This window comes from Lutra lutra, unplaced genomic scaffold (assembly GCF_902655055.1).
Source record: "Lutra lutra unplaced genomic scaffold, mLutLut1.2, whole genome shotgun sequence".
NCBI lineage: Eukaryota > Metazoa > Chordata > Mammalia > Carnivora > Mustelidae > Lutra > Lutra lutra.
This window is the reverse complement of record NW_025923843.1, coordinates 79,772-100,058: the sequence shown is the minus strand read 5'-3', so window position 1 is coordinate 100,058 and position 20,287 is coordinate 79,772. Positions and strand designations below refer to the sequence as shown.

The window sequence follows — 20,287 nt, the reverse complement described above, 5'->3', positions numbered from 1 at the left end:
GGACTGGAAGAGATTATGCTGAGTGAAATAAGTCAAGCAGAGAGAGTCAATTATCATATGGTTTCACTTATTTGTGGAGCATAACAAATAGCATGGAGGACAAGGGGAGATGGAGAGGAGAAGGGAGTTGAGGGAAATTGGAAGGGGAGGTGAACCATGAGAGACTATGGACTCTGAAAAACGATCTGAGAATTTTGAAGGGGTGGGGGGTGGGAGGTTGGGGGCACCAGGTGGTGGGTATTGTAGAGGGCACGGATTGCATGGAGCACTGGGTGTGGTGCAAAAATAATGAATACTGTTATGCTGAAAAAAATAAAAAAATTAAAAAAAAAAAATAGACATTCCCTATGACCCTGCAATTGCACTACTGGGTATTTACCCCAAAGATACAGATGTAGTGAAAATTTTCATAGCAGAAATGGCCACGGTCGCCAAACTGTGGAAAGAATGAAGATGCCCTTTAACAGACAAATGGATAAAAAAGATATGGTCCATATACACTATGAAGTATTATGCCTCTATCAGACAGGATAGATACCCAACTTTTGTATCAACATGGAAGGGACTGGAAGAGATTATGCTGAGTGAAGTAAATCAAGCAGAGAGTGTCAATTATCAAATGATTTCACTTATTTGTGGAGCATAAGAAATAACACAGAGGACATGGGGAGATGGAGAGGAGAAGGGAGTTGAGGGAAATTGGAGGGGGAGATGAACCATGAGAAACTATGGACTCTGAAAAACAATTGGAGGGTTTTGAAGGAGTGGGGGGTGAGAAGTTGGGTGAGGCTGGTGGTGGGTGTTATGGAGGGCACGCATTGCATTGAGCACATATGCATTGTGTATTTGCATAAACAATGAATTCTAGTACACTGAAAAGAAATTAGATGAGATTGGGCACATTCAGGATGGTATCATCATAGACTGAAAGAAATAAAAAAAATTTAACTTAAAAAAACACATAAGAACACACATATTTCAAAACAATTTATGCACAGAACCTTGCCATCCCTATGCAAATGAACTTCTCTTCAAACTAATGTGAATAACATTAAACCAGCAGATCATCTGGGCTTTGTTATAAACAATCTTTACTGTGTTTATTGAATTTCAGTGTTTGGAGCAGGCTAAATAAGACGCAAAGACCATGAGTTAGGAGCTCACTTTGTTGAGATTCTTTTGGCCCTTATGTCTTAGGTCGATTGGGATTAAGTTGTTTTAGGAATATCACCTGCATTCCCTCAAAAGAAACACAATCTTTTACAGATGCCATCAAACTTTGCTTCTTCCACCTAGAAACAGAGAGTAAGGAAACTCACAAAATTATTAAGGCAACCCAATTTCTCCTCCCCAACCATGGGAACCCTCTGGTGTTTGGTGTGAACATGGATTATACCACTCCAAAGCAAGTTTGTGGGTAAAAACAGATCTGAAAATGTAACACTTATGGAGTTTCTTCCAGAGTACTTCTCAGCCACTTCACATTTCTGTGAATCCAGATGTTAGAATATAAAAAATAGTTGATCAGAGGCTCTTCTATCTTCTACCCAGAAAGAGATTTACTAGTAACACCCCGAGGCTCCTGGGGGGAGGGGGGAAAAGGAGGAAAGTAAGTGACAATCCCTATGTTTACAAACACAACATTGAAAAAGGAAGTCTATTTTTAAATATTGATGTTAAAGTAATTTTAATTATGTATGTAATATGACTCCATAATGGAAAATTTAGAAGAAAGAAAACAATGATCATTAATCCTACCACCTTAAAACAATTATGCTAATATTAATGAGCTAATGCTTTATTCAGTTCACATGGCTGTAATCATATTGTGGATATCCTACTTCATTTTTTTTAATTTATTTTTTCTAAGGATTTTATTTATTTGACAGAGAGAGAGAGGTCACAAGTAGGCAGAGAAGCAGGCGGGGGGCGGGGGGGAGCAGGCTCCCTGCTGATCAGAGAGTCCTATGCAGGGCTCCATGCTGGGCTAGATGCTGGATGCTGGGCTCAATGTGGGGCTCCATGCCGGACTCAATCCCAGGACTCTGAGATCATGACCTGAGCTGAAGGCAGAGGCTTAACCCAATAAGACACTCAGTCACCCCTGTAAATATCCTACTTCTTAACTTTTAACACTTTGAACACTCTTCATCGTGGATATAGGTTTTATAACTATTGATTTTAATAACAGTATGATATTCCACTTGATGTGTGTAATATACTTTACTTAACTACTTTCCTACTTTTAGACATTTAGGTTGTTTCCAAAGAAGCTGTTGATGGGTTATTGGCAAAAGTTCTAAGTACACAAGAGTATTTAAAAAGTAGAACTATTTAAAAGCAATAAATAAATAAATAAATAAAAGCAGCAACAGAAAACAGAGTCTCTTTAATGACAGAAGTGGAAGGGTCATCTAGGCTAGGGCTGCTACTTACCAAGATGACCCTCTGGTCTAGGGCCACCCTACCTCTGATTAAACACTGCCAGTGGGTGACAAGCATCAGGCCCAAGATGTAGAGGGTCTGGTGGGCTTCCTGGAGCTGACTGTCTTCTGAATGACATCTGAAGTACTCTTCCATGCACATTCTTTTAAGGAGAAGTTGAATTCTGCCTGATGTTTTCGGAGGATCAAGTATTTTTATTTTTGAGATTTTTTTTCCTAATTTTTTTTTAATCCCAAGGACAGTTGTTTTCCCTTTATCAGCAGTTTCCATAGTGTACAGAGCAGAAGTTTCCAACTGGAATCCCAGGGGCTAATTATAGTTTCAGAAATGTTTAATTTAGCCCAAGCAGGGGAGTTAAAATTATCTGTTAAATTAGTTGCCAACCTTTGAAATTGAGAGATTTAATATACAGATCTGCATATTTTGTATCTTTGAACAGTTGGAGGACCTTGTAACACAGAACCTCCATTTTTACTTTCCGAAACACTTATATCACCACAGCTCTGTTTTATTCCCTTTGTAGGATGTACTTGATAACACATTGCTCATTAAGAAAATCTGTTTCTTTTTTTGGCATGTTTGTCATTTACTTTTACTTGCTTCTACAAATATCAGTTCTGACGTTTGTGCTGTGTCAGAAATAACAAGGAGCAAATGATTTTTCAAAGACCTTTTGTAAACTGGCTTGATTTCTTCCATGTTCTCAGAATTTCTTTCAATTCCTTCTCGGCTGGGATGATGAAACATGACTCCCTTGCATATGATATTTTCTTAAAGGAACTGAACAAAAATGGTATGATTTTGTGCAAATCCATTACAGATCTTAGTTATGAGTCTATATGGCTCCCACTTCACTTAGGTTAGTTATCAGCATAAACCTGTAGAAGTCAGATTTTACTCACAAATGGAAGTAATTTGAAAGAGATCTAAGGACAGTTTGGCCCACTTAGGAAGAACGGGAAGCAGAGGAAAAAAAAATAGGCTCAATCAACATTTTCACTTGGTGCATGCCCAACACCCCCCTCAATATTATAACTTACACCTTGAAAATGAGGGCACTAGTGTCCAGATAAAAGCTACAGCATACTCTAAAGATCTTTACCCTACTGTTAAACTCTCTCATCAACTGTACCTTCTGAATAAAGATTCTATTTTGCCTTAATGTATGGGAAGCTTGAACTTGTTCTCAAGGCAATGAAGTGATCACTCCTGTCTTTGTACTTCTCCTGTAATTTAAATATTATCACATTGTATATGTTTGCAAAGTCATCTATTTGCATATAGGTCTCTCTCACAATACTGTCATTACTTAAGGCAGGAAAGCCCACTCATCTTTTTATCCCCAGTATATCGTGTAATTCTTGGCAAATATTAGAAGGGCTGGTGTAGCTGATCCATTCCTTAGATCCATTCCTCAAATCCTTTTTTTAAAAGATCTTATTTATTTATTTTCTTGAGAGAGAGAGAGAGAGAGAGAGAGAGAAAGTAGCCTCCCTGATGAGCAAGGAGGAGCCCAATGGTGGGGCTTGATCCCAGGATCCTGAGATCATGACCTGAACCAAAGGAGGCACTTAACCAACTGAGCCAACCAGGAGCCCCTTCTTCCTCAAGTCTTGAGAGGTCTTACCTTCCATATTCCCAGCCACATTCCCCATCCACTATCACTCCCTCATCACAGTATTCTGGGATAAGGAGATACTTAGAAGCAATATAATCATCTCTCTTCCAACGATAGACAACTCTCTGCTCTGCCAAATGCAATCCTGCTCAGTACCCCTCCAACTTTACACCTCCTGTCCAACAAACCAGTAATGGGCAGGGAAGAAATCCAGAACGTGAAGGGGTTCGATGGGCATCTCCTTCCTGGGCACTAGCCGGATTACAATTGGAAAAGACTCTCAAAATTGCTTGCTTGCAATCAGGGCATGGAGAGATCAAAGGCAGTCCACCACCTGCCTTTATCGGAGATGAAAACATAGTTAGCCATTTCCAAAACTCCGAGAGGATAGCTGAGCAGGTTAGTGCTTCAGAGCTTGCCCAAGGCAAAAACGATGATTTTTCTAAAAAGTTTTATCTTTTTAAACACCCTTTTCCTTTCACACAAAGCATGGATTGAACTAGTTTTTAACCGATGATTTCAGCTTTTGAAGACTCAAAAGATTTAAAGACCCACTACCTTGTTAATAATGGTGTGTTAGGCCAGTGGGGTATTACTCAGAGGAGTGGGGTAAGCTCAGGATCCTGAAGTTTATTCTGTTTGCATTTTCCTGTCCCCACTTGTCTTGAGTCCACCCTGAAACAGCTGGGCTCTCATGAAGAAAAATCCAGAAGGCAAACATAATTCATTTAGCTTTGCGATCAGAGTCTAAAAGTTGTGGAAAGAATTTCATGTTTTCCTCCAGGAAGGGAAAAAGTATAGTCTGCTCAGTCTCCAATCAAGCCTTTTTATGACATATGGAACAACTAAGTCCTTTTTTTCCACAGAGGTCAGCTTTCATTAATCAAGTTTTTCAACTCCTATAGAAGTAAGTCTCACACATAACTTAGACAAGTGGTTAAACCAAAACTATAATGTGGTCATTATTTGGTTAATCAATGATTTTATAGTTTCTGCTGGATTTTTAGAACCATATTTATTTTCAATCTTCTTTATCAGCAGAATTAGATCTATTACATGGTCAAACTGACTACAGGAAATTGCTCATTAAAAAGACCACCCAATATGTGCTATGGTGAGTGCTGTGAAGTGTGTAAACCTGGCGATTCGCAGACCTGTACCCCTGGGGATAAAAATATATGTTTATAAAGCTGTAAAAAAAAAAAAAAAAAAGAAAAAAGAAAGGATGAATACCCAAGTTTTGTAGCAACATGGACGGGACTGGAAGAGATTATGCTGAGTGAAATAAGTCAAGCAGAGAGAGTCAATTATCATATGGTTTCACTTATTTGTGGAGCATAACAAATAGCATGGAGGACAAGGGGAGATGGAGAGGAGAAGGGAGTTGAGGGAAATTGGACGGGGAGGTGAACCATGAGAGACTATGGACTCTGAAAAACGATCTGAGAATTTTGAAGGGGTGGGGGGTGGGAGGTTGGGAGCACCAGGTGGTGGGTATTGTAGAGGGCATGGATTGCATGGAGCAATGGGTGTGGTGCAAAAATAATGAATACTGTTATGCTGAAAAAATAAAAAAATTAAATGTGAAAAAAAAAAAAATTCTGACATCCAAAATGCTACTGCATGGAATGAAACATCAGTTAACTGGCTAAAAAACGTCCATTTGTGGCATGGAAATTTGAGAGACTTTCTGCCTTTACAATGCGAGCAGAAGGAAATCCCAACAGAGGATGTTCCATTCTAAATCCTCGCCCCCAGCTTTTCAAAGGGCCCAGAAATTGTACCCAGCAAAGATGCCCTGTCAAAATGATTTAAAAGGAGGAAATAAAGTTGCTAGACTGGAATTCATATTCCAGATACAAGAAAACAATTTTAAGTGGTTTCTCTGGTGGCCTATGTTGAGACATGTAACAGCCCAGATGGCTGTTTTTCCAAGAGGTTCAATTTCAGAAAGAGGAAACAGCAGCAAACAGGCTGCCAATTTACTGAACAATGTCACAACTGACTGGAGATGTGTTCAAGGTAAAACTACTGACTTACAAATTGCTGGGTCTAACATGTTCTTAAATATTAACACTTCTTAGGAAACTTTAGAGCTTGTGTGTCACATTCATGACTCTCGGTAGACAAGCCTCTATCCAAACAGACTGGTCCTCATGACAATGCTTTGCCTTGTAATTAAGCCCTCCCGGGGGAAGCCACTGTGAAGTCAACCTTTGATGCCAGGAGCAGCCCCAAAGACACAGGCTGGAGTTCATGCCCTGCCATTTCTGTGTGGTGTAGGTTGAAGGGGGATGTTTCCAGCAGGGCTCCAAAATAATAATCGTAGCAGATAGAACATTATGTTTTCTTTTTATCAGACACTAAGAGCTGGTTTAGGAAGGTGAGCTGGCTAGACTATGGTTCCTTTTCCCTTGGACCCTTTGCACAAGTGGAAAGCTGGTCGCTGGCAGGGGAGACAGTAGAGAAAGCACGTCAGCCTGTTGGAGAAGAGGGTGGGGGATGGGCCACAGAGAGGGACTCCTGGAAAGAAGATGTGTTTGGAGAGGGAAGGGGAGCACAGAAACAGAAGGGAGTGTTGAAGAGCCATCATTCCAACATTTTACAGAGGTCTAACAGGCTTTAAGTGTCCATTACACCTGAGGCTCTGCTTCCTTCCAGAAAGTAGAAATCTCTCCAACTTATTCAGCTGTAAGCAGGCTTCAAGGATCCACTCACACACAAAAAATTTTAAGTAGGTCTGGTGAAGGTTTCAGGACTGGATGTATGAAACCATGAAATATATATTTTTAAGAAGAGAAACAGTAACCTGAAATGTATACTCCTTTAACTGGAAAAGTACTTAAGTTGTCACATAAAAATAAGTAGACAAACACCTAAAAAGGCATAAGACATTGTCTGAAAAGCTGCATGACAATTAACTGTCCTGTAGACATTCATTTTAGGTATTTATGTGATAATTCATATATATCTGCCATCTAGCTATCATTTCTACCTAGTTATCCTTTTAGAAGAAAAAGCTGTAAGAACAATATATTAGAGGAAAAGATAGTGTTGGTGGTAACTATAGTCTGAAGTTTCTATAACATCAGTGAATGGTTTTTAATAAATCTCTGTTACTCATCCAGAGGTAAAAACATATACAGTGACAGTGCAAGTGGACACATTATTACTATGTTATGTCCAATTTCTGTAAGTGAAAAAGTAATAACCAAGATTGACTGTTTCTTACCTGCCACTATCTCTGCAGAACAGTTTATACATCTTATATCATTTAATCCTTATAAGAAACCTAAGGAGACAGAGCCCGTTATGATCCCCATTTTCAGCCAACAAGACGGAGGCTAGAAAAACTTGGCCAAGGCCCACTACGCAGAGTCCTATGTTAATGTTCTAGAGGATGAATAATGGGACCTAGATTTATCCATAGTGGATTAATAACTAGTAATGCCATAAGTGGTTCCTTTTCTATTGTCTAAGGAAGAGGTTTTAGAGAAGCTAGTTAAGGTTCAGGAAAAAAAATAAAAATAAAAAAAATAATGCCTGAGAAATTAGCTTACCACGACACAGAGCTCATGAGCTTTGGGAAACAGATGGCCTGGGTTTCTCTTCTGGCTCTATCATTTCTAGGTCATAGCTGCATAATCTTTGGCAATGTGTTGATATATTGGAAAGGGATTACTTCAAATCTTATCATATGAATATATGATTTTAACATTTACTTGATTGAGTTCTTTGGTTCTTTATGCAGATGATAGACATTATTAATAATTCTAGAACTAACTTTGTTGACCAGCAATACACAGGCCTAGAAATCCTTTTTTTTTTTTTTTTTTTTGCATATTGTTGTAGCAGGCAGGCATTTTTTAAGCTATAAAGCAATATTTACAAGCTGTCATATCATCATGACATAAAAAAGTATGCACCAGAAGTACTTACTGCCCACAGCTAGATATAATTCCTCATTGCTCTTGGGTTATAATAAAGGAAAATTGAACTTTAAAGATAATGTCTCATGAAAGATGGTTTAAATTTTAAACAATATTCCCCAGCAAAAATCAAATCACAGCAGTCCTAAACCTAAGCTTTGGGTTACTTATCATAGACTGTTTACTCAATTTAATACAATGTCACCTCATGTATTTTTTTTTATGTAAAGAATTGCCACTCCCTTGTCATTGGTCCCATAAGGAACTCAGAAGATGTTATTTTAGAAGTGCCTATTTATACTGAAAAGATAAATATGTTTGTTCTTTACCACAGCTGAGCAATGTGGATTTTACCAACAAGTAACAATGTGTTGTGTTCATTATTTCAAAATAAATGCTTATATACCAGAGGTGGGGAGGGGGAATCTGCATTTTTAAAAGATATCCCATGTAATTCTCATACATAGTCCAAACCAAAAACTGCTGGCATAGGTGGTAGGGTTTCTGTTGCTTGAAGGTACTCCTATAAATTTCTTTTCTATATCTTTCCTCCCCTTCCTAAGGAACCCGCTTTCACCCTGTGCCTATGGGGTCTGAGTCCCACAGGCCCAACTATGGACCATGGTTAATTAGAACAGAGGTGTTCCCCAGAACCAAAATGGGTCTTGAGCCATTCTCTCGTGAATTGTCATTCAGATCCAGAGACTGGTTAACCTCTGCTGGGTGCTGAGAGTAATGAAAAATGAATCATTCACTTGGTTAAAGATGAATTTTCTAGCCCCGAAGTTGGAACTACAATAGATAGATAGACAGAGAGGTAGATAAAGATATCTTTACAGAAAAAAAAAAGAAAAAACCTTCACATAGTATGAATAAAACTAAGGGAAATTTAATATTTTCGCATGCCCCCAAAGCCAAGTGTGAGAAAATGGGAGAATTCCTAGCTAAATAAGAACCAGAGACTCTAGCTCCTCACCTTCCCAGGCAACGTATAGCATATGTTAAAATGGATGCCATACTTAGAACCAGTTTAGATCATTCAGTCTAGATTGAAGGCTGACAGGCTAAGAGTATATTTTCCTATAGTCTGACCTAAGGCAGAAAGCTTGCTTCAGTGTGGCAAGGGGAAAGGGACAAGGCACAAGCTCCTCGAGACAACTTCCCCAGAGTCCCTTCTAGCACTCCAGGATAGGAGTGGTCACGCTTGGCTGAGAAAAAGTGAGAATGAGTCTGCAGAAAGAAAAAAAATTAAGTACTTGTGAAGGGAGAACTCCTTTACCCTGGGGTTTTTGAGATACTGTTGATCCTTCCCAATAAATCCCTCCACTTGCCTTTCTGAGTTTTTTTCCTTTTGTTTTGTTTTGCTTAGTATACTGTGTGTAGTTTCTTGTTCTTTTTTTTTTCTTTTTTTTTTTTTTTTAATTTTTTAAATTTCCTTGCTGTGAGTTGCTTCTTCGCTCTCTGTATCTGGCTGGAGTAGATAAACCTGTGTCTTTACTTGGCTTGCTAGCAGGCCCCATTTCTGAAATAAGGAATCCCATCTGTTCTGAAGGCAAGATATTCTCAGGTGGATTGGTCTGGCATTTTATACTGGCATCCACCTGGTGTGTGCTGAACGGTAGCCCTTCCTGCACAAACACTACTGAAGATGGAGATGGATTATGACTTAGCTGCTCCTTCAGTTTGACATGAGCTTGTTGGATGGCTGCAGATTCCTGCATTGTCGTATTTTCAACAGGCTGAGCTGTGTGGATGGTATAGATGTACTCAGGTGACTGTGGTAGAGAGCAGGTAATTGCTTGTTCTGTTCCGACCACAAAAGATGTAATAGCTGAGCCTACAGGAGTAAGTGGCTCCAGCTGGCTAGCCTGACTTGTGGAAGATGGATTGCTGTTGTTTGAATTAGCTAGGATATGTTGGCCTCTGTTAGACTGAGATGTTGGGCACTGATTCTCAACAGGCTCCACCTTCACCATCTCCAATTTAGGAGAGGAATGCAACTCATCTACTATCTGAAAAACAGCCTCTAGGTTTACTTCTGTCTTTTTATTTTCATCAGTAGCATTGCAAGGCCAATTAGAAGGCAGAAATTCAACTGGATAGGAGGATTGCATTGGAGGATTCTGGAAGTAGTTGCAGTGTGGATAGGAAGAGGCAGTGGGAGTGACACAACTACTTAGAGCGTCCATATGGGCAGAAGGAGAGCAGCACTGTAGCACAGCTGTTGGATAGTAGGCTTGGGAGTACTGCGCTGAGGGTGTGTAGTTACTGTATTTTTGGGAGGAGCTGACCATTGTTTGAGGACCTTGCTGAACGTGTACGGATGTGGCACTTGGCTGCAGGGTATAGGTAACCTCAGTTGGAAACCTCTGCAGTACAGGAAATGGAACCCCTTTATCTGAAAAAGTGGGAGATGTTTCCACTTGTCCTGGGTGCATTCCAAGGGAGTTCTGCCATGTTCTAGGAGGAATTGTGGTCCGATCTAAACCTTTCAGAGGAAAAGTACTGTGGTTGTGGGATGAAGTCGATACGTAGGAGTAAGGAGACAAACTATCTCGCCGGAATGACCGGTGGAATTGTCCTACAGCCACTGGTCCGTGCGGCTCCGGCCGGGGCCCCGTGGGCGGCGACGGCTCCTGGTGCTGCAGCGGGGAGATGGAGGCGGAGGCCGAGGCCGAGGCTGACGTGATGAGGAGCCTCTGGAAGCGGTTGGGTGGCCGGCAGGGCACCTCCAGGCCGGCCGCCAGCTTGGCCTTGTTGGCGCTGGTGAGCCTCTTGAGGTGCACGAGCAGCTGCGGCTGGTAGCGGCGTAAGTGCGGGCTGTGGAAGTGGTGGAGCGGCCCGTCGCCCGCCGGCCCGCCGCCCCCTGGCCCCGGCCTGGGCCCGGCCGCGCCCGGCCCGCCCAGCACCACCTTGCGGAAGCCGTAGAGGTTGAGTTGGCGGATGAAGCTGGTGAAGTTGGTGGTTTTGAAGAGCTCGGGCTCGGCCCCGGTGCCCCCCACGCCGCCCCCGCCGCCGCCACCGACCCCGGCCCCAGCCCCTGCCCCGGGCGGGCTGAGCAGCTCCGCCTCGAAGAGCGGCTGGTCGATGAGCAGCCCCTCGCCGCGGCCGTCCCAGCGGATCGAGCGGTACCGGGGACTGTTCACCAACCGCCACAGCTTGGCGGGGAAGTTGTTGGGGTTGATGGGGGTGGAGAGCAGCGCCTCCTCCATCGCCCCCGCCCGGGCACTGGGACTCGCCCCGCCGCGCCTGGCTCTCCCACCCCGTTCTCGATCTCCCCCCCACCTTCGCCCGGCCTTCGCTGAGCCCAGCCCCCCACCAGCCTGCGCCCCGCCGCCGCGGACCCTGGGACCGTTGGCTCACGAGCCCCCGCCGCGCCTTCAGTTTCTTGTTCTTTGCAGTGAAATAATTCCTGACCAAGGGAGCCTCAGTAGGCAAAAAAATTAGGACAATTAGAGCCTAAATTTACAAGGTGCTTTGGCTACTTGGTTCATTGATGCCTGAAATTCTATAGAATTTTTTTTTTTACTATTTTCATGTCATTTTAAATTTGTATGATTTGTACTCATTCAAATGTAATATTTCTGAGAACAATAACTCATGAGGGTCCATAAATCATCCATGCCCTCAGGATATCAGACTCTTCCCTGTGCACAGGATGCGGTACATAAGCCCCCAGAATAAGGGGCGATGCCAATGCCACTGTAATCACCGTTAACTTCCTCCAGTGACTGACTCCTGCTGCTCCAAACTGTGAGAGGAGGGCCATCAGAGAGCCTTCTTTTGGGTTTATTCTACCTGGCAGGGACTAGTGGAGGCATTTCATACACAGAGAGGAAAGTAATACAGTAACCTGATTGTGTTATCAACATTAGTGTTCATGAAGACTTGGAGGATCAGGGAGTTCAAGACAGTAGCTCAGCAAGAACTAAAATTAGACTGGTCTGTCAGACTCAGTCTTATCTTTTTATTTATTTATTTTTAAAGATTTTATTTATTTATTTTACACAGAGAGAGAGAGAGAGAGCACAAACAGGGGGAGCAGCAGGCAGGAGCAGCAGACTTCTTGCAGAGCCAGGAACCAGATGCCAGGCTCAACCCAGGACCCTGGGATCATGACCTGAGCTACCCAGATGCCCCAAGCATCCAATTATTGATTTCAGGTGGGTGTGGAGCCTGCTTAAGATTCTCTCTCTCCTTCTCCCTCTGCCCCTCCCCTCCTCTTACAAATAGATAGATATAAATAAACAAACAAATAAATTTACTTTAAATGTAAACTAATATTTACTTTTTTTGGAAAGATTTTATTTATTTATTTCACAGAGAGAGAGAAAGAGAAAACACAAGCAGGGGGACCAGCAGAAGGAGAGAGAGAAGCAGGCTTCCTGCTGAGCAGGGAGCGCGATGCGGGACTCAATACTACAACCCTGGGATCACGAGCTGAAGGCAGGTGCTTAACTGACTGAGCCATGCAGGCATGCCTCAGTCTATCTTTTTAACCCCAAAGAGGTTAAAAGAGGAAGTAAGAGTAAGGGTTAGAGCTAAAACAATTAAGGTTGTGAATTATACAACCTTATAATTATACAACAATTATACATTATACAATTTAACTTCTTTCCTGGTCTCTCTCTGATAAGAAATTAATTACTTCTTAATGTTTGTAAGCTAAAACGATATGTGGTACATTCACTGGGAAAAGCCCACCTTATTATTATATAGAGATAGAGCAATATCACATTTACCTAAGCCCACCATTCTCTACCTCAGGTTTTCAAATAACCCTCTGTAAATAGTCATGAGAAGACGAAAGTTTAGAAGAATTTTTGCTCATAAGAATGCTCATGCTAATAATATGTAGATGAGAACTGAAATGAATTCAGAGGACTCTTTCATCCAAAAGTGCTAAAGAAGGATGAAATTTATTTAAAATGTTAGGTATCTGTGATTTGTGATTTTTTAAACAATCAGCATGAACTCCCTTTCCCATAATTCTAACTGGGAGATGCTCTCTCATTAACCAGGTTACATAGGAGTACACACCAACTGTGGAAACTTCAGTGGAAGGCACTTAGTCCTTGAGAGTGGGACACACTTCTTTAATGTGACAATTGTAAAGAGTCATGCCTCTTATGGGTAGGTTTATAAACACTTTAACTTACCTCTCCCAACACATTGATTAAAAATAAGCTGGACCATGTTTGATAAATACACAGTGAAGTAGCAATCTCATGCATGAAATCCTTTTAAGAATGAAATGAAATGACTTCTCACACAAATGCCTTGTAGAAAGACAAACTTTATTATGTCAAGTTCTGTTTTTTTAAGAAATCTGATTGTTAACTTAGTGTTCATTAACACAGGCTAGTCATTTACATTATAAAATATGAGCATTTAGAGAAGTTTTTTTTCCAAACTCTAATTATGAAATGAATGAATGAAAATTGTTTAAGTCTTTTGACAGTTCAATGCTAATACACACTATTACATGACCCATTTGGTGAGAGGATAATCTATACTGCAAAATATAAAATGATCAGATGATCTGTGCTAGACTGTGGTTTCTTTACCATTTTATTTGTTGCTTCTGAGAGTCCGGTTTTTAAATAGGAAAGAATTGCCGTGCTACAGTTCTCATTATTTGGGTCTGTCCCGACTTAATAGAATGAAATGACAAATTTTCCATTGTTCAGTTTATGTATAAAGTACAGATTTCTGACTGGGTGATTTACCCAGTCAGATTGACTGGCATTAGCAGACTGGTTAAATTTCCAGATTAACCCCAAGACTTAGGAAGTTCATGACACTACACTACATTAGGAAGTTCTGGCTGACAAGTTCTGGCAACTTACCTAGAAGAACTGGAGTCAACACCACCAATATACTTTTAAAGGATTTTAAAAACATTTCTCTATAAATATTCATTTGTATAATTTTTCAGCTCATAAATAGTGGTTATTCTTCCTTGTTTTCTTAAGTAGTGCTATTGGGTAGTAGGTGATAAACTTGTCACACTCACAAAAATCTCCTTATCCACAAGTTTCCACAATAGGAATACACCTATTAAAATTTATTTGTTATTTCTTATAAGAGAAATTAAATTTAACCATGTTTTACCCAAATAAGGTAGAGATATAATGGTCTTCAAGTAATGTAGAGACATCCAGATTTGGTTTGACCTCACCTTTAGGCTGTGAGGAACTTAGGGCATGAGAAAATAAACAATACTATAGTCTCTAAGACAACAAAAGAAAATAAGTAGGTAATGCACCTTAGACATTTACACAGATTAATGAGGCAATTCATAAAAAGCAATGGCTCTAGGAAAGTCCCTCCTCCATAGCTCTTGGATTGGTTTATCATAGAAGATGGCACGTTAGCCCTTAGCACTGAGGATATTTTTCCTGCTTGACCTCCAGGCCCAAGAGAGTAAAAAGTGAGAGAGCAACTTCAGATTTCTCCACTTCCCCATCCCACATTAGTAATCTCTTCTATGCTTCTATCCTTAGTAATCTCTTCCTCAATGCTTCTATGCTTTAGACGAGAAAAGTCCTCATCTAGTGTTTGAAACCATCCCCCACAGGTGGTGGCCTCTTGGGCTTTAGCAGAATAACTATGCCTTCAGACAGCACCACCGCAATATTCATGTAGAAGATATGAAGCCACATGGCTTGTGTGTGCTAATCCTGGCTTTGCTCCCTGTGACCTGCAGGAATGCAACAAAAGCAGACTACTCTAAACTTGACATGCTTTGCTGACTCCTAGTGTGTAAGTTTGCTACACTATTTAAGAATATACACAAAATGGAGTACTAGAGAAAACAGCCACTTAAAAATAAAATTTGGGGGTGTCTAGGTGGCTCAGTCGGTTGAGCATCTGCCTTCGGCTCGCGTCATGATCTTGGGGTCCTGGGATCGAGCCCCATACTGGTCTCTCTGCTCAGCAGAGAGTCTGCTTCTCCCTCTATGCTCTCTCTCTCTCTCAAATAAATTTAAAGATTTAAAAATAAATACATAAAAACAAAAGTAAAATTTTATCAAGTTCATTGAATGTCTGGTATACTCTTCCCCAATTGCATCTACTTAACTTCCTGATAAGAATTAATGCTATTTTGTATTTGGTATGTATCACTACTATGCATTTATTTTTTCCTTATTCAGCCTTTTACACTGGCTAAAATTCTCACATGTCTATATTAGGATGATTAATTTTATTTTATAATAAACCAAATAAAAGGAGTGAATTTTAATTAAATATGAAAAAAAATCCTATAGATAATACCATGTTATAATAACTTTGCTAACAGTCTTTAAAAGTATCCAAATATTCTATTTTGGAAACTTAATCTTATGCTAAATATATTGCCCCTTAGATCACACCACTTAGTTATTCTCTTAATCCGATTTGCAATTTTATTAACTTTTGTGTCGAACACGACAAATTGACGTGAGGGTAAGAGGATGGTGAAGAGGAACTAAGAGACAAAGAGATGGGGGCAGGAGGACCACTGAGGAGGATGTCCAACAGTGCCGATTTTATTCCACATCTTATAATCATTAATAAGGCAGACCACAATAGAAGGAGTAATACATCAGTATCTAGTCAGATAACTGTGAGGTCCTATAACAAGTTTACATTAACTACAAACAAATCTCGTGATGCCAGGTAGTCACGGCTAATGCCATTAGCTACTATTGATGCAAAGCAATCAACCAGGGAGTGGGTTATAGGAAGTACAGGAACAACATGGACCAACTAAGAATTCATGACCCTGACCACATTGTTCCCTTCTGTAGGGAGAGCGTGTGGGAAGTCATGTAGGCGAGCGCACAACACATAGCACGGACCCTTTCTCAGTGCTACTCAACCTTTCCTGTCCATAACCCTTTATTAAGGTATTTGGACTTAAAGGGAGACACAAGTCAGGGCCTGGTTTGGTCCTCGTCTCAAGCTTTATAGTGGCCTCCAACACTTTTGAATGCTGTTAATCACACAGAGTTTTAAAAAGGAAGGAAACTAACATTTTTAAAAAAAAAATCTTATTTCTGAAAGAGCTAACTGGTATGAAAGAGAAAAATAGAATGACCTAGAATTAGAGAAAGGCATATTTAGAAAAAATTAAATAAAAATAAGATCTAAATAAAAAATAAAATCTAATTCATTTAAGAGCCAAATAAGGTGACTATGAATATATATTTAAGCCAAAACATAGGTGATTAGAAGCCACTTTTTTTTAGTAGTGCTCTTCCAGGTTTTATAAAAACAGAAAATGAAACAAAAGGAAATTCAGAATAAGTACTTATCAATACTCTTTGAAATTCATAAAGGCAATTTCTTTCTAACCTTCATTTACCTTTTATCATGAAACATTCCAAGAACAGACTAAGAGTTATTGAAATTATTTATGATTTTGCCCCTTTGGAAAAGCAATGCCACTTTAGAGTAGAATTGTGGTGAATTTCCACTCATTAGAGCTGGGAAATCCAAATTTCCAAGCTGGACCATACCTTTTCAAAACTGGCTCCAGCCCAGCACCCTAGACCTTTTTAAAAGTTGTGTTGTTGAGCAGAAGAGGCTCTGGGTCTAGGGCTTTGGGAGAGGTTGACATAAAGCTAGAAGTTCACCCCACTCTATTTGATGGGAAGTGTTAATTTCTTATTCGGCTGCTTTGTGTAAACATAAAAACTCGGTGACGATTAAAAAAAAAAAGGGTGAACCATGAGAGACTATGGACTCTGAAAAACGATCTGAGAATTTTGAAGGGGTGGGGGGTGGGAGGTTGGGGCACCAGGTGGTGGGTATTGTAGAGGGCACGGATTGCATGGAGCACTGGGTGTGGTGCAAAAATAATGAATACTGTTATGCTGAAAAAAATTAAAAAAAAAATAAAAATTAAAAAAAAAATAAAAAAAAATAAAGGTTTTCAGACGACCGGAATAAACATAAAAAATGAAAATTATTTGGAATATATGATGAATTTGTTTTTTCTTCATTCAAACTTCACTGGCTCCACCTTTTTATTCCCTTTCATTATTCTCATCCTTGCAAATATAAATGCATCTATTGAAATGACTACAAGACTTAAAGTTTACTTCCTTTTGAACATAGGCTTACACTGAAAACTTTACTAAGGAGTATGTATTTTAAAACACTGAGAGGCTATTTAGGGCTGGGCTGTCCTAACGTCAACTCATAAGACATTATCATTCATGCACATCTCAGATGTGTGGTACGAATAAACTTCAGTATGGAAATAGTATTTGCTTTCACATTAGTCACTGCTCAGTTCCTCAGAGATGTAAATTAGAAAGAACATCTCACTTGTAAAATTACCTTACCTTTTCTAATTGGACTGTGAAATATCCAGCTCCATTTTGAAGAAATCTTAAGGCAAAACCTGAGGGCCACATAAATCTGTGGGTGCTGCTCAGGGATGCTGCCTCCTGTGGAACTGAGGTGTTTCCTGGATGGTGTCACCAGACTAAGCATCTGCAGTGTGTAGGCTGCGGTGGGGAAATGTTAAGAATCATGGTACAGGGGCGCCTGGGTGGCTCAGTGGGTTAAGCTGCTGTCTTCAGCTCATGATCTCCGGGTCCTGGGATCGAGTCCCGTGGGACTCGTGGGGTCGTGGCGCGGGAGTCGTGGCGTGGGACTCAGAGTTGCCCCGGTGGAGGCTCCGAGGGACAGGACCCTGGAAACGGAAGGCTGAGGGAGCAGGTGAGTGTTCGTGTCCGGGGCTCGGTGAATACCCGGCCCCAGCGGACGGGGCCACGTAGGGGACCACCACAGGCTGAGGAGCTGGAGGCTTCGCCCTCACTGGAGCCTGATGCCTGGAGCACTTCTTGGTGGGGTTCGGACTCGCCCACTCTCGAGGCCAGGACAGGCCCAGGGGGCGGCCCTGCAGACGTGCGGCACCCAAAGAGAGTTCGCCATGCGTTTTCAAGCCACTTCTCATGAGCAGTCTGCCCAAACTGATCCCGGCTTGTGAGACTGCTTGTGAGACTGCTTGTGAGAATTGGTCGGCATTGGGCAGCCCTGCGGACCGCCCTGCTCCCCGTGGCCGAGGGCCATTTCTCACTCAGGGCCTGTCGCGGCCACCCGGAAAATGCACCGAGTGGACGTGGCCCACCCGGGGTCCCCGGCGCAGGGGAGAGATCCCGGAGCAGAGTTGAGGGCCGGGATGCGGCCGGGCGTCCGCCTCTGCTTATGCGGGCGGCTGGGGCTCCCAGGGGTAGAGCTGACCTCAGTTGGGGAACGAGAGTATCTCTCCTTATGAGGCTTGACCGGATCGCCGAAAGGCACGGTTTGCGCCGGGGTGGGAGGGGTAGTCGCGGCATGGGACTCAGGGTTCCCCAGTTGGAGGACCCGAGGGACAGGACCATGGAAACGGAAGGCTGAGGCAGCAGTCAAGGGTTTGTGTCACGGCTAGGGGCAGGCCCAGCACCAGCGGACAGGGCCAGGTAGGGCACCCACAGGCTGAGAAGCAGGAGGCATCGCCCTCGCTGGAGCCTGACTCCCGGATGGCTTCCTGGCGGGGTTCGGACGCGACCGCTCTCGAGACCGGGACAGGCCCAGGGGGCAGCCCTGCAGACGTGCGGCGCCCGAAGCAAGTTTGCCGGACGTTTTCCGGCTAATTCTCACGTCGTTCTGCCCAAACCGGGACCGGTTTGGGCAGAACGCCCGTGAGAATTGGCCGTCGTTAGGCAGCCGTGCGGACAGCCCTGCTCCCAGGGGCCGAGGGCCCTTTCTCGCTTGGGGCCTGTGGGGGCCACCTGGAAATCAGCCGAGATGACCCGGCACACACGGGGGCCCCAGTGCAGGAGAGAGTTCCCAGGGCCGAGTTGAGGGATGGGATGGGGCCGGGCGTCCGCCTCCACCTATTCGGGTGACAGGGGCGCCCAAGGGTGGGGCTGACCTCAATAGGGGAATGAAGGTTTCTCTCCCTCTGAGGCTTGTCCGGAGCCCCGAAAGGCACGGTTTGCGCCTGGGTGGGAGGGGGAGATGTGGCGCGGGACTCACGGTTCCCCAGGTGGAGGCCCAGAGGGACAGGACCCTGGAAACTAAAGGCTGTGGGATCAGGCGAGGGTTTGTGTTCGGGGCTCGGGGCAGGCCCAGCCCTGGCCGACAGGGCCAGGTAGAGGACCCCCATAGGCTGAGGAGCATGAGGCCTCGCCCTCACTGGAAGCTGACTCCAGGATGGTTTCCTGGCGGGGTTAGGACGTGATGTCTCGCAATGCAGGGCCAGGCCCAGGGTATTACCCTGCAGACGTGTGGTGCCTGAAGCAAGTTCTCCGGGCATTTTCCGGCCAATTCTCACGAGTGTTCTGCCCAAACATGGATCGGTTTGGGCAGAATACTTGTGAGAATTAGCCGGCGATGGGCAGCCCTGCAGACCGCCCTGCTCCCCGTGGCCAAGGGCCCTTTCTCGCTCAGGGCCTGTCGTGGCCACCCAGAAAACGTGCCCAGACGTCGCTGCCCAAGCGGGGGTCCCGGCGCAAGGGTTGCATTCCGGGAGCAGAGTTGAGGGACGGGTTGCAGCCGGGCGTCCGCCTCCACCTATAGGAGCGGCTGGGGCGCCCAAGTGTAGGGATGACCTCAGTTGGGGAACGAAAGTTTCTCTTCTTCTGAGGCTTCTCTGGAGCCCCAAAACCACGGTTTGCGACGGTGTTGCAGGAGGAGTCGTGGTGTGGGACTCTGGGATCCCCAGGTGGAGGCCCCGAGGGACAGGACCCTGGAAACGGAAGACTGAGGGAACAGGCAAGCGTTCATGTCCAGGGATCAGGGAAGGGCTGGCCCCAGGGGACAAGGCCAGGTAGGGTACCACCAAAGCCTGAGGAGCAGGAGGCTTCGCCCTCGCTAGAGCTTGACTCCAGGATGGCTTCCTGGCTTGGTTCGGACATGACGCCTCACGAGGCCGGGCCAGGCCCAGGGGGTTGCCCTATAGATGTGTGGCACCCGAAGCGAGTTCTCCGGGCGTTTCCCGGGCAATTCTCATGAGCGTTCTGCCCAAACCGGGATCTGCCCAAACCGTTATCGGTTTGGACAAAACGCTGGTGAGAGTTGGCCGGCATTGGCCAGCCCTGGGGACAGCCCTGCTCCTCGGGGCCGAGGGCCCTTTCTCTCTCAGGGCCTGTTGCGGCCACCCGGAAAACGCGCCCAGATGACGCAGCACAACCGGGGGTCCCGGTGCAAGGGAGCATTCCCGGAGCAGAGTTGAAGGACGGGTTGCGGCCGGGCATCCGCCTCCCCCTATTCGAGTGGCTGGTGAGCCCATGGGTGGGGAAGACCTCAGTAGGGG

At 43.7% G+C, this 20,287-nt stretch overlaps 1 protein-coding gene across 1 annotated transcript; it reads right to left on the bottom strand.

The window, feature by feature from the left end:
* Positions 1–9,410: 9,410 nt before the first annotated feature.
* LOC125092687 (heat shock factor protein 5-like) lies at positions 9,411–11,306 on the bottom strand. Its single transcript, XM_047717044.1, has one exon. The coding sequence runs from the start codon at positions 11,202–11,204 to the stop codon at positions 9,411–9,413; it is 1,794 nt and encodes a 597-aa protein (XP_047573000.1). The 5' UTR covers positions 11,205–11,306.
* Positions 11,307–20,287: the final 8,981 nt, after the last annotated feature.